General features: G+C 35.8%; 1 protein-coding gene across 1 annotated transcript; it reads right to left on the bottom strand.

Moving 5' to 3' along the window:
• Window positions 1-3,525: 3,525 nt before the first annotated feature.
• On the bottom strand, window positions 3,526-4,877 carry LOC133692867 (glycine-rich cell wall structural protein 1-like). Its single transcript, XM_062114031.1, has one exon. The coding sequence runs from the start codon at window positions 4,799-4,801 to the stop codon at window positions 3,755-3,757; it is 1,047 nt and encodes a 348-aa protein (XP_061970015.1). The 5' UTR covers window positions 4,802-4,877; the 3' UTR covers window positions 3,526-3,754.
• Window positions 4,878-13,752: the final 8,875 nt, after the last annotated feature.

The raw sequence follows: 13,752 nt of genomic DNA, 5'->3' as shown, positions 1-13,752 counted from the left end.
CTAGTAAAATGTTTGAGAATAATTGTTGATAAATTAATAAAATCTCGAACCCCGCTACAACAATCCATCCTCCGCAATCCTTGCAGTGAATCTCCATATATCCATGAACGATCATCCATGACTTCTATCGAACCTCTATAAAATTATGATGACAACATGTATTAATTAACTATGTTAGGTAAATAAATTTACAAAAATATTGGTTTACCTCGAGATTATCCAACAAGCTAATTACAACTTTTCATAAATATTCATTATCAATTATCAACGTCCATATAAATTTACACATATAAATTTATGGAAATTATAACTCCGCAATCACATTGATAAAAATTAAAACGGACTTGTTAAACAAGCTATTAATTATTTCACCACAACACATGCAATTCAGTAATTTAACAAAGTTTCAACAATTTACAAACAAATACAATTTCATAAAATCTAAAACAAACCATAACAAGTACCAAATTATACATTTATACTACAAGTTTGTTTGAGAAATAACAATAAAACATGTACATACACTAACAAAATACATATACTAAAAAAACAATAAAATTGACATTTAAAATTAACATTTAAATGTTAGAATTAAAAAAGATAGATTTACTTATAGAAAATGATAAAATCCATAATAAATCGGAACATAGATGTTGTGACCACAAAACTTAAAGAAATATGACTTGTGTTGAGAAGAGGGGGATTTTTTTTTAGGGGGGTGGTTGTTTGCAGTTTGGGAGGGGAGAGTTGGGATGGGGAAAGAGAAAGAGAAATAGGGAAGGGAAAGGTTGGCAGAGTGGTGATATATTCATTTTTGCCGATGGAATCACCGACAGAAGGAGTCTGTCGGTGATTCCGTCAGCAATTCTGATGGTGAATTGGTCACGTAATTATATGAAGATCCTGATTTGAATCCCTCGGTGATTTCATCGGTAAAATCGCCTGCAAAAACTTCCACATCAATGAACCACCTTTTTTAAAAATTCTGACATGTCGTTTGTAATTTCGTCGGTATATACCGACCGCAGTATTCCGTCAGTATATACCGACTGAATTATGAATGGAATAGTGTCCGTTGGTAATTATCACCGCAATTTACCGACATAATTATTCCATCGGTAATTTCCTTGGTTTTAGGTGAATTTCTGATAGTGTATTATCAATTTAATTCAAATCATATATGAAATTGAATTTGATGCAACCATATTATTTGAGAGTTTTGCCCACATTTACCTAGTATTTTACCTATGTTTTATATATAAAATGTGATATTTTTTATTTTATGTTTTGAAGGCACTTTTGGATGTAAGATTAAAAAGGAAGTAAATTGGAGATAATTGGCAGAGTTGACCTCCGATCGATGTTTTGTACAGAGCTTGAGCTCTAGAGGTCGAAATGAAGTGATTTCAGTGACATTAGAAATCTAACATCCATACCTTTCTATACATATATGGCAAGAAAAAAAAAACAGAGCATGGAAATCGCAGCCTTCAAAGTCAAATCTCATATTCTGCCAGTGTTGACCTTTGACCATTCCGACTTAAATATCTTGAGCTATAGAAATCCATTTGATATAAACTTACTTTTTTTGGATTCCTAACTCGAAGACCTATCATCCTACCAAAATTTAGAAGAAAAAGATCTCATATGAGAGAGATATGATTTTTTTAAGATGACATATGAATTCTATCAGTAGATAGATTTTGTGAAGAAACAAGTCCAAATTATATCCCAAAGCATCCAAACTAACATCCAAGTCTTTATTTTGGCAATTTAGCTCCTCTAAGTCAAAAGTCAAAGCTTGAATATTTTATACAAGGCTATTTCTTATTTTTAGAAAAATAGTTATTAAAATACATAAAAATAAATTCTACTTAAGCAAGAACTATTTTGTAGAAAAGGGATTAGGGTTTCCTATGATATAAAAGGAAAGAGAGAAAGGAAAAAAGGGGCGGCCAGAAAAGAGAAAAAAAAAAGCCCTTTCCTCTAAAAGAATCTGAAATCATGCACTCTTATTTCTTTTTGATAAGTTGTTCAATAAACATGCAAGGCTAAACTTTTTTTCTTGGCTATAAGGATACAGAAACCTTTAGATTTCAAGAACTGTGAGATTTATTTTACCTTTTCTTTTCAGTTTATATGATGAACAAATATGTTTGTTTTCATATGCTTATTTCCTATGATTATTTATTTTAATTGCTAGAGCGGATTCTAAGTTATTATTATGAACAATCTATTGTTAAATTTGTTATTAAAATCGGAGTTGTGGTATATAAACTTGTGAAGCAACTGAGTTTAATAAATATGGCAGATTTACGTTATTAATTTTAGGAAGAACATTCGAACAAATCAAACATGAACTGCAGACAGTTATGTTGTTTAGATTAATCAATTTATCTAGTTCTTAAGGCTGCCATTGAATTCAATTACTAGTGCAGACACTGTGATTGTTTGTTTGTTAGGGTTAGTTGTACGCCAGATCTGTTAATTAACAAATGTTAAGAAAAGATAAAGTTCAGAATATAAATTGATGTTTCTTTTCAATGATTGGTTTTGATTTCTGTAGGTGGATGTTTACTTGAAACCAAGGTTTGTTCTTTTGATAATTTTCTGATTTATTTAATTTCCCTTAATTGTTTAATTCTACTATAATCTAGATACTCTCAAAACCCCTCTCAAATTACATAACGTCTAGTATAAAAATCTAAACTAAAACTTTCTCATGGGATCAATCTCTTACTTGCTCTATACTATCTTGTTTATTTAAGTTTGTGTAATTAATTTGTGTGACCGTGACATCGCAACAAAATTCAATGTTAATTTAATTGAAGAAAAATCACAAAAAAAAACAAAACTTAAAAAAAATCAAGAATATATATATATATATATATATGAATCTCTTTGGCCATCATATTTTCTACTAATATAAAGACATTTTTGAAACTGCGGTCAGCAAGAGCAATTTCATAAAGGATTTTCCTGCAAACTTCGTTTTTTCACGGAATCTGCAAGAATTTCTCATAAATTATTGTTTAGCAGTTGACCATCCAATTATTGGTTAGTAGGTGAATTGGCGGGTGGAGCATTTATGAGTTTTCAGCAGGAATATCTCCATGCATATATGCACACGAGAAAAGGCAGCCATTGTTATGGGCCAGGGCAAATTGAATCCCCTTAGATAATCAAATCGATTGCCTCTCCACTTGGGACATGATCATATATGTTAAAATTGAGATTTTGAACATGTAGCTACTAGCTAGTGAAAGAGAATTATTCGTCTTATTTTCCTCTTTAGCTGAAAAGATTAATCATCATGAAGAATAAAGTGGCCTCGTTTTCTGAATCCATGCAGAACTGAAATGGTTGATTACTAATATAAGGTTGTTTGGTGTTCTTATAAATGCCCGAAGTGGTGGTGGACATTTTGGCTTTAGAAGAACTCAATTGCCGTTATCGTTCAGACAAGGAAACACAGAAAAGAAGGGCTTTAGAAGAACTCAATTGCCGTTATCGTTCAGACAAGGAAACACAGAAAAGAAGGGCTTTATTGCGAATTAATTTCTTAGTGACCATACATAAATCCGAGTAATTGGGAAGCACCAAGGAGAAATTTATGAGAACACAAGTTTACAACATTAAGCGTACAAACTGACATCACAAAAGATGCTTTAGAATTCAAGCTGATATTTTTCTAGTTTACTTGCATTGTCCATTTCATATTGCCAAAAAGCTTGGTTTCCAAGGTGAAGCATGTTTAGTGTCCGCCTCCACCACCGCCCGAACCACTTCCAGACCCGTGGCCGGCACCAGCCCCAACTCCTACACCAATGCCAATCCCAACTCCAAATCCTCCACCAGCTCCACCACCATGCCCACCTCCTGCACCTCCACCTCCACCTCCACCTAAACCTCCACCAGCTCCACCTCCGAGACCTCCACCCGCTCCAAAGCCACCACCATGGCCTGATCCACCACCTAGACCTCCACCTCCTCCACCACCTCCACCACCACCTCCTCCGGCACCACCTCCGAGGCCACCACCTACACCACCTCCAGCTCCAAAGCCCCCACCGTGACCTGAACTACCACCAATACCACCGCCACCACCTCCTCCTCCACCTCCTCCACCACCACCAGCACCTCCAGCTCCGCCTCCTACGCCTCCTCCAGCTCCAAAGCCTCCACCATGTCCTGACCCACCACCAACACCACCTCCACCACCTCCACCAAAACCACCACCTCCACCAGTACCACCTCCAGCTCCGCCACCTACACCTCCTCCAGCCCCAAATCCTCCACCATGACCAGCTCCACCTCCAACACCTCCTCCTCCACCACCACCAAAGCCACCACCTCCTCCAACACCCCCTCCAGCACCGCCACCAAGCCCTCCTCCTCCTCCAGCTCCACCACCAAAGCCACCACCTTTACCACCACCACCACCACCACCAAGTCCTCCTCCTCCTCCAGCTCCACCACCTCTACCACCACCACCTCCAAGCCCTCCTCCTCCTCCGGCTCCACCGCCAAAGCCACCACCTTTACCACCACCACCGCCAAGCCCTCCTCCTCTTCCGGCTCCACCGCCAAAGCCACCACCTCTACCACCACCACCTCCTAGTCCTCCCCCACGTCCACCACCAAAGCGGCCTCCACAACGTCTTGGATTCCACCTACAGTCATCGTCTCGATATCTAGTTTTGTCAAGCTTGTCATCACCAAGGCTGATTGCACTCAAATGAAGGACAATGCACAAGAGAAGCAGAAGAAAAGAAACCCATTTTGATGAGATCACACCCATGGCCTTGTGCTTATGCTATATTAAGAAGGTTCTTCGCAAGCAGTCTTTGCATGAAAGTGTCCTATATATAGGGTTTATCCACTACATTATTTGGGCAAGTTCACTGTAGAGCCTTCCAATTGTTGCATCTTAATGTGACGCGTTGGAACAGTTGGGTCAATGGCGAGAACATTTAATGATCAAATTAAAGTCACAACCCAAGAGTACTTTGCATACATACAACAAGGGCGGATTCGGGGCAAGTGGGCCGACCTCTGCAAAAATATTTAATTTTTTCTAGAATTATATACATATATTTTATATGTGTGGCCCTATATATATATATATATATATATATATATATATATAAAATAACCCTCCTGAAACTCACAAAAGAAACTGCCAAAAACATCAAATTAGAAGTGGCAGATTCATTCACATGCCTTGTTGTTTAGCATAATTAGGGTATTAGATTTATTTCTAATCAGGTTTTACCTGTGTTTTTATTCACGTGATTTTATCTTATTACAACTCTTGTAGTATTTAAACTCTTTAATTAAGATAACACGAAGAGTACATTCGTTTACTAACCAGATTAAGTTTCTTAAGACAACACTGCACGCGTAAATATTTACATATAAAACGAGAGTAAATCATTTTCAATAAATGCAAGCACTTTTTTTTTCAACTCACGAGTTTAGAGCTAGCTATGTCCACTGTGTAGTCAAGATTAGTTTTTGAGTCACAGACTGGGTAGCTCTCCCTCACCTTTAAATTACGTACTATCCTGTTTCATTAATGACTTGAACTTAGAGACCTTTAGATAAAACTTCGATGTGTTGATGCTACTTGCTAGATTTTAGCTATTAAAGGAGAAATTATAGAAATTACATATAGTTCAGGGATAAGATGAATATCCCATATAATAATGCCCAAAGCAACAATAAATTTTCTTATTTAATTCTGAATTTAATCATTTTCGTACATGGATAAGCATGTAAGCTATGCCCAGTTGCCCATACAAGTGGGTCTGTGTGTGTGTGTGTGTACTTTTACGTTCTTAATTAGTCAATTCTGGCAACTCATCTCTGCTGGAGCTAGCTGCGCATGGAGTATTTATCATGTATACCAATTCTCAATCTGTCTGTGCAAGAGTTCCACCGACTGCATTGATGAAATATTGAACATAAGGGATTGTTTATCAGAAACATGCTGTGGTCTTTGAAATATAGTTCAAAGACAAATAAAGTAATAGTATTTCTTCGCAGATTCACGTCTTCAACGTCCTAGTTAATGCACTCGTTCATCGCCCATGCTTGTGCTTCAAAGTGCAAACATTTCTACGATGGTTTACTGACCAGACCATCCGTATACTGAAATGTTTGGGAGCCACTAATTAATTTGTACATGCTCCATTGGATCTCTAAGAAGATTTCACTTTAATAAAGATAAAGTCTATGAAGAGATGAGCGTTTAATACATGCTTTATAGATAGAGGGACCCTATCACCATGGACTTAACCTTGAGGGCTGAGTTATGATTTTTTTTTGTCCTGGAATACATTATAAATACATATAAATTATTTTTCAAGATCAATTATTAACTTGTATATATAAATTTATCAAGTTAAGAATAAAATTTCAATCCAAATACATAATATAAATATAAAAAATAAAATAAATTTTAAGTATATAAAAATAAAAATAAAAATAAATTATACTATCAAAGTTGCACCCTTTAATATTTTGTAGAATAGAATTCATCTATGATAGAATCTGAATCAATATCTTTAACAAACTCTCCTTCAATGTAAATCATCATAAAATCTGCTAAGAACTCCTTTCCTTTATTGATTGATGTTTGTTCACTTGGTTTAAAGAATGAAACATAGTTTTTCCTCTCTTGCTTCCTTGATTTTCCATTATAATTTATAACCTATTCAAGTAAAAGGGATTAGGGATTAGGGAAGTCAGGTGCATTATGAAAAGAAACTAATGTCACAATAGAATATTCATGAAGTGCAGAATATACAAGGATAAAATAATGATGCAGATTACGGGGAGATTTGAGGAACTTAATTTTGAAATAACTAGTAAATTATTTTTTCATGTGTTTATTTCATGTTTTTTCATGAGTCTAAATTCGAACCCCCGTGTCATGTTTTTTCATGTGTTTATTTTTTGTTGTGTCCCCGTAACTTCAGTTCTGGTTATTGTGTATAACCTTGGCTTGTTCAAGCTCAACTCAAATTCATGTTAGCTTGGCTTGAAGTGGTTTCAAAAAATTAAAAAAATATGATCCAAAATGGTTCATTAAAAAAACATACGAAAGAGAAACTATCATTAAACAATTTGGTCACGCTTTATTCTACTCTACATAAACTAAGACAATACACTTAATAAAGTATTCAACGAATCATAACGTATAAATTGAGACCTATTAAAGTATTAAAAAAACTCTACGTATTCAAACTATTAGATTTTCAGGGTACAGTCTATTGCAATGAATGTAAAATATTGAATTCAAATTGAAAAGTTAGAGCTTGTAAATTATTACCTGGTGATTTTATACTTTTGTAGCTCTTGGTACACTGTTGAGAAGAAAAAAGGTAAAACTCTAGGTTATTTGGAAAGCATGTAAATCTTATTCTCACACCAATTAATTATTTGTGTTTAGGTTTTTTGCAAAAGGCAAAAGAAAACAACCAATTAATTATGTGTTAGGTTTTCTGTAAAAAAAACAAAGAAAAACAACCAATTAATTATTTATAATAGGTTTTCTATAAAAACAACAAAGAAAAAATGGGTTATTAGATTTTTTATGACAAAGTTGAAAGAATGACACCACAAAGGGAACAAGCTAAACAAAAAAAGTAAGCAAGCCATCAAAGTTTAATGAGTCGGAGGTTAGAAAGAACTTAGAGGTTTCCCTATGACTAACTTTGCGCACTTAAAATGGTAACCCCTTTGCTTGCTTCTTTTGGCATTCCACTTGGGACGAAAAGCATGGGCTATTTTCCTATTAATTTAGGAACTATTGACATATTAGATCAGCATTAATTTTTTTTACCTGGGCTACAACCCACCTAAGCTTCCTACAAGGCTCCGCCCTTGCTTAACCTCCCTCTGGATTTGCTTCCTGTCTAAGCTACCCAATGAAATCCTAAATGGAGAATGATGGTGACGGTGATGGCCACACTTATGACCGTTAACGTGCTGATATGTCCATTGACTTCCCTTTGTTGCATCTTGAGCATCCATTTAGAGAACACTCTTTATGACAACAAATATAGTTTTTATTAGACTTGTGAGAGCATGGAGTTCATATACATAATCTCTTTCATATTATTTTGGCTTGTTTCCTCTCAAAATAGAGTTTTCTGCACATAATAATACAAGTATAGATGGTGGTGCTAATAGAGGAGTCACCTGTTATGAAAGAGGTATGACCTTTAATTGCTTTTGTGTAGATGAAAAAATTTCTATGGGCATTCTCACTTGATGAGTTAACTACTCACATTGATGAAGCGCCCACAATACAAAGGTCAATAACCCTCCTATTAAAGAAGGTGACACAAAGCAAGAATCAATTTCAAATTCACATGAAATCTAGAAGTGATTTGCAGCAACAACCAAGCCTAGAATCATGCCTTGTAAGTTGATACATTTAAGAAAATATATTATGTCCTTGAATAACTTTTGATTGCTATATTTTTCCTTAGATAGATTTGTAAGGTTAGTATAAAACAACATCCTAAGGATCAATGAAAGCATGTTGAAAATTCTATTGTGAACTCTTGAATAATATCACTACTCTATATGGTATCAGAACATCATCTCTTTAACGAGAATTTGATTTTCATTTCACACATGTCTTTCGCAAATCAACCTGTCTCCTTCCCAGAACTCTCTCTTGTTGTTTTCAACATCACAACTCAGATCAATGAGAAACTCACACCCTCATCTTTTCCTTAATGGCGAGCACAATTTGAAGCCCTCCTGATTATGTCAATGGAGAATCACAATGCCCCTCCTCTAATGGCACCCCACCATCTAGAGCCACGAAAAATCATTGGGTTAGGCAAGATAAGCTAATTTTTAATGTCATTCTTGCATCTACCTCACCCACAATCACGCCCCTCATTGCCACAACCAAAATCTCATATGAGGTATGGAAAAAATTATCAACTCTGTAGGCAAGCAAATCACGTACAAGGGCAATGCAACTCAAGGAAAAACTGACCTTGATTCAGTGTGGAAATCGACCGATCCCAGAGTATCTTCATACGGTTAAAAGCTGGGCTGATGAGATTACTCTTATTGATCATCTCATCTCCAATGACGACTTAACCCTATATGTCCTCCAAGGGTTAGGTCCTGAATTCTGTGAGATCGCAACTCCTATTCAAGCAATATAAAAATCTCTTGCTTTTGAATAACTCCATAATCTGCTTATTGGGCATCAGAGCTACTTGAGGAGGATAGAGGCTGCTACATAGCAACTCGTGGCTGCTACAAATTTCACCAGTCATTGTTCTGGTTTCCTTGCAACCCAGCAACCAAGGGGAAGTAACAGAGGAAACAGACCTTCACGTCAACAAGGCCAACACTATTCTTCAAATGGCCCATCTTAAGACCAACGACGTAACAATAATTCGAGCCACCCTACTTCATACCATAGACGCTTCTAACCAAAATGTCAATATTATGACCAAATAGGTCACACAGCAAAGACCTGCCCAAAACTCCAATCTTCTGAAATAACTACTAACTGTGCTGACACCTTAAATAGTCAAGAAAATAAATGGTTAATTGACTCCGCAACCTCTCATAATATCACGGGTGATCTACAAAACTTATCGATTCACTTTGAGTATGATGGCACTAATGAAGTTCTTCTTGGTGATGGTACAAGTTTGGCGGTTACACATATTGGTTCTTTAGCTTTACCCACGCCTAAAAAAAATTTCATTTACATGATACCTTATGTGTTCCCTATATTCACTAGAATCTCATTTCAGTTCATCACTTCACTAAATACAATAATGTTTTTCTTGAACTTCACCCATTTTATTTTCTTATGAAGGAATGATCCACGAGGGCAATACTTATAAGAGGTGGATGTGAGAATGGCATCTATATATTTCCAAACTCATTGATGGCTTCTTCCACCCTAAAAAAGGTTGTTTATGTGCATGAACGGACTTCAATCAACGGGTGGCACAAGCATCTTGGACACCCCTCGATTAAAGTTGTTCAACATCTTGTCAATCTATTATCTCTTCCTGTTTCCACAAATAAGTTCCCATCTTCATGTACTTCTTGTTCAACAAATAAAGCGCACCAACAACCTTTCGGTTCTACAAGTTTTCAAAGTCATTCTCCGCTTGAAATTATATACATCGATGTTTAGGGGCCCGCTCACATCACTAAGTTCAGTAGTGCACGCTATTAGCTCACTTTTATGGATCATTATACCAAATATATGTGGTTTTATCCAATGTCTACAAAATCTCTTGTTTCTAGCATTTTCCCCCAATTTAAAATGCTTGTTGAAAAACGGTTTCAGTCCACCATCAAAACTTTGTACTCATATAATGGTGGTGAATTTTTAAGTTTAAAAAACTATTTGTCCAATCATTGTACAAGCCACTACACTACTGCTCCCTACACTCCCTAACAAAATAGTATTTCTAAAAGACATCATCATCATCTTGTAGAGATGAGCATTACCTTGCTCCATGATGCTTCCTTACCACTCTTTTATTTGCCTCACACATTCCAAACCGTTGTTTATATCATAAATCAGCAACCAACTCCTCTCCTCCAAAATAAGTCCCTATTTGAAGTTCTTTTTCGTCAACAACCAAATTATCTAAAATTGTGAAAATTTAGATGTTTATGTTATCCCCTCACAAAGCCATACAACACCCATAAATTACAACCAATGTCCATTCCTTGTGTTTTTATAAGATACTCACAAACCCAAAATGCATACAAATGCATGGAACCACTAACAAATCAGATTAATCTGTCCAAACATGTGACTTTCGATGAAACCTAAAGCCTAGTTTCCAATATCCAAAGCCCGTCCACCTGACCAAACCCATTTCTTCCTAAAGCCAACCTCGTGCCCTAATATTTCTCCCTCTGCTCCTCATGTTCCTGCGCAATCCCTTCCTTTAGATGGATCATCGGAATCATCAACGAGCTTGGAAACTATTACTATAATCTCTGCACCACCTCTAGGTATACCTCTATCTCTCTTTACTCCTCTTTGTGACTCTCATGAACCTCTACATAATGAGGATTTAAATTTGCATTTTGGTTTACATGATTCTACGTTGCACGATTCTTTCCCCCATCATCCTGCATCTACTTCCATTTTTAATTTGCCATGTCTTGCGCCAATTGAAAACCTCTCAACCCGTACTCATTCCATTACTACTCGATCCATGAATAATATTTTCAAACCCAAACAATTGCACATTGTCTGTAAGCATTCTCTTTTGTCACCTCTAGAACCAACATATGTAAGTCAAGTCGTATCTCACCCTGAATGGTGTGCAACCATGTCTAGTGAATTAACATCCCTCATACACAATGGTACATAAGATTTAATTCCCCCACCCAAAATTTGTAAACTAGTGGGTATTTAGAGTCAAACAGAAAGCAGATGGCTCCGTTGATAAATTCAAAGCCTGACTTATTGCAAAGGGCTATAATCAGAGTCCTGGAGTTGATTATAAGGAAACTTTTAGTCTAGTTGTTAAACCATCCACCATAAGGATGGTGCTAAGTATTATCATCATGAATGGGTGGCCCTTAAGACAAATGGATGTAAACGATGCTTTTTTACATGCATGGAACTTTGTCTAAAATTATTTACATGATGCAACCTTCGGGTTTCAAAGATTTGTCCAGACCAGATTATGTCTACAGGTTAAGGAAAGCAATTTATGGTTCAAACAAGCCTCTAGATCGTGGTATTCATCTTTATGAAATGCTCTTTTATAGATCGGGTTCCACAATTCTACAGCTGATTCCTCGCTATTTGTTTATCACAATAACTCTATTATTTGTTATTTCCTTGTTTATGTTGATGATTTTGGTCATTACAGGAAGTGACAATTTGTTTGTGGCTCATGTTGTTAACACACTTGGTGCTCATTTTTCTTTGAAAGATATGGGCTCACTTCACTACTTCTTAGAAGTCAAAGTCATTCCAACCATTGCAGGTTTATTTCTCTCTCAACATAAGTATGTGTTGGAGAGTCAAAACATGACTGGTGAAAAGGATGTCTCAACACCCATATCTATTACTCAATCTCTTCATTTGCTGGATGGAACAACATCAGTGGACAGTACAAAGTATAGGCGCATCATTGGCAGTCTACAATATCTTTTCTTAACTCGTCCAGACATTTCTTTTGCAATGAATAAGCTTTCTCAATTTATGCACAAGGCAATGGTCACCCATTGGATTGCTACTAAGAGGCTTCTTCAATATCTTAAGAAAACAATATTCCACAGCATTCACATCAAGAAGGCTGTCATACCTTGTTTAACAACCTATAGTGATGCTGACTGGGCTGACAATATTGATGGCATAACCTCTACATCGGCTTACATTGCATTCCTAGGCTGCAATCCCATCTCATGGAATTAAAAAAAACAAATAGTTGTTGCTCGATCCACTACGAAAGCAGAATATCACGCCCTTACAAATGGCGCATCCGAAATCATATGGCTACTTGCACTTCTTCATGAACTTGGATTTCCATTAAAAGTGTCTCCTTCTGTTCTATATGATAATCTTGGCGTGACTTATCTCACCTTTAATCCGGTTCACCACTCAAGAATGTAGCATTTACAAATTGATCTTCACTTTATGCATGATCAAGTTCATAAAGGAACTCTTAAAGTAAGCCATGTACACACTTAAGATCAACTGACTGATTACTAACCAAGCCATTATCCCGGGAAACGTACAGAGTCTTTATGAGCCAAAATTGATCTTGCGAATGGAAGTTCAATTTTACAGGGCATATTAAGGAAGATGATACAAAGCAAGAATCAATTTCAAATTCACAAGAAATCTGGAAGTGATTTGCAGCAACAACCAAACCTAGAATCATGCCTTTTTAAAAATAATATTTTGTCCTTAAATAACTTTTGATAGCTGTAATTTTCCTTAGATGGATTTGTAAGGTTAGTATAAAACAACATCCTACGGATTAATGAAAGCATGTTGAAAATTCCATTGTGAACTCTTGAATAATATTACTACTCTATACCTCCCATGCTTAGCATTTTTTGGATTGTCAACTATGGAAGGAACTGAAAGATATGTTAGAAGAAAGGAAATTAATGGGGATTTTATTCAAATACCTTCATATATGCATCACTGATGAGGTTCATAAAAACCATTAAGGTTTTTCTAAGACTAGTGAATGGATTGGAAGATTGAGATTGTTGGACTGCCAAATTAAACTAGTCTCTTGTTAAGTTTAGATGACCTTGAATGCTTAAGTTATCATTAGTGTAGGAAAAATAAAGCATTAGAGGTTATGATGTGTGTTTTTATAGAGAGGATGTAAAGAAAAAAAATGAATCATGAACATTTATGCAGCTATGAGACACACCATGAACCTATTTTAGAGGCCATCATTTGAGATAAAAGCTTGTTAATCAGTTAAATAATTTTCTAGATCAATTATGTCATATATTCTTCTTCTTTTCCTTCCAATAAAAAGAACTATAATTAGAAACATGCATGTAAAGATAGGTAACGTTCTGCCTCATACATAAATTAAATAAAGTGTGAGTGTTTGATATATTATTCCCTAAGAAGGGATTACTGTTCTAAGTTTTTTCTGGTAAAAAAGAAAAAAAAAGGTAATTAGAAAGTAAATCAACTGGAATTTAATGAAAGCTTGTAAATAAAATCAATGAAGTAAAGGGATAAACTGT

Source organism: Populus nigra, chromosome 4, assembly GCF_951802175.1.
Source record: "Populus nigra chromosome 4, ddPopNigr1.1, whole genome shotgun sequence".
Taxonomy (NCBI): domain Eukaryota; kingdom Viridiplantae; phylum Streptophyta; class Magnoliopsida; order Malpighiales; family Salicaceae; genus Populus; species Populus nigra.
This window is presented reverse-complemented; position numbering and strand designations above follow the sequence as displayed.

Excerpts from the sequence above, each read along its gene's own strand:
- LOC133692867 (XM_062114031.1), bottom strand. The coding sequence starts at position 4,801 with ATGGGTGTGATCTCATCAAAATGGGTTTCTTTTCTTCTGCTTCTCTTG.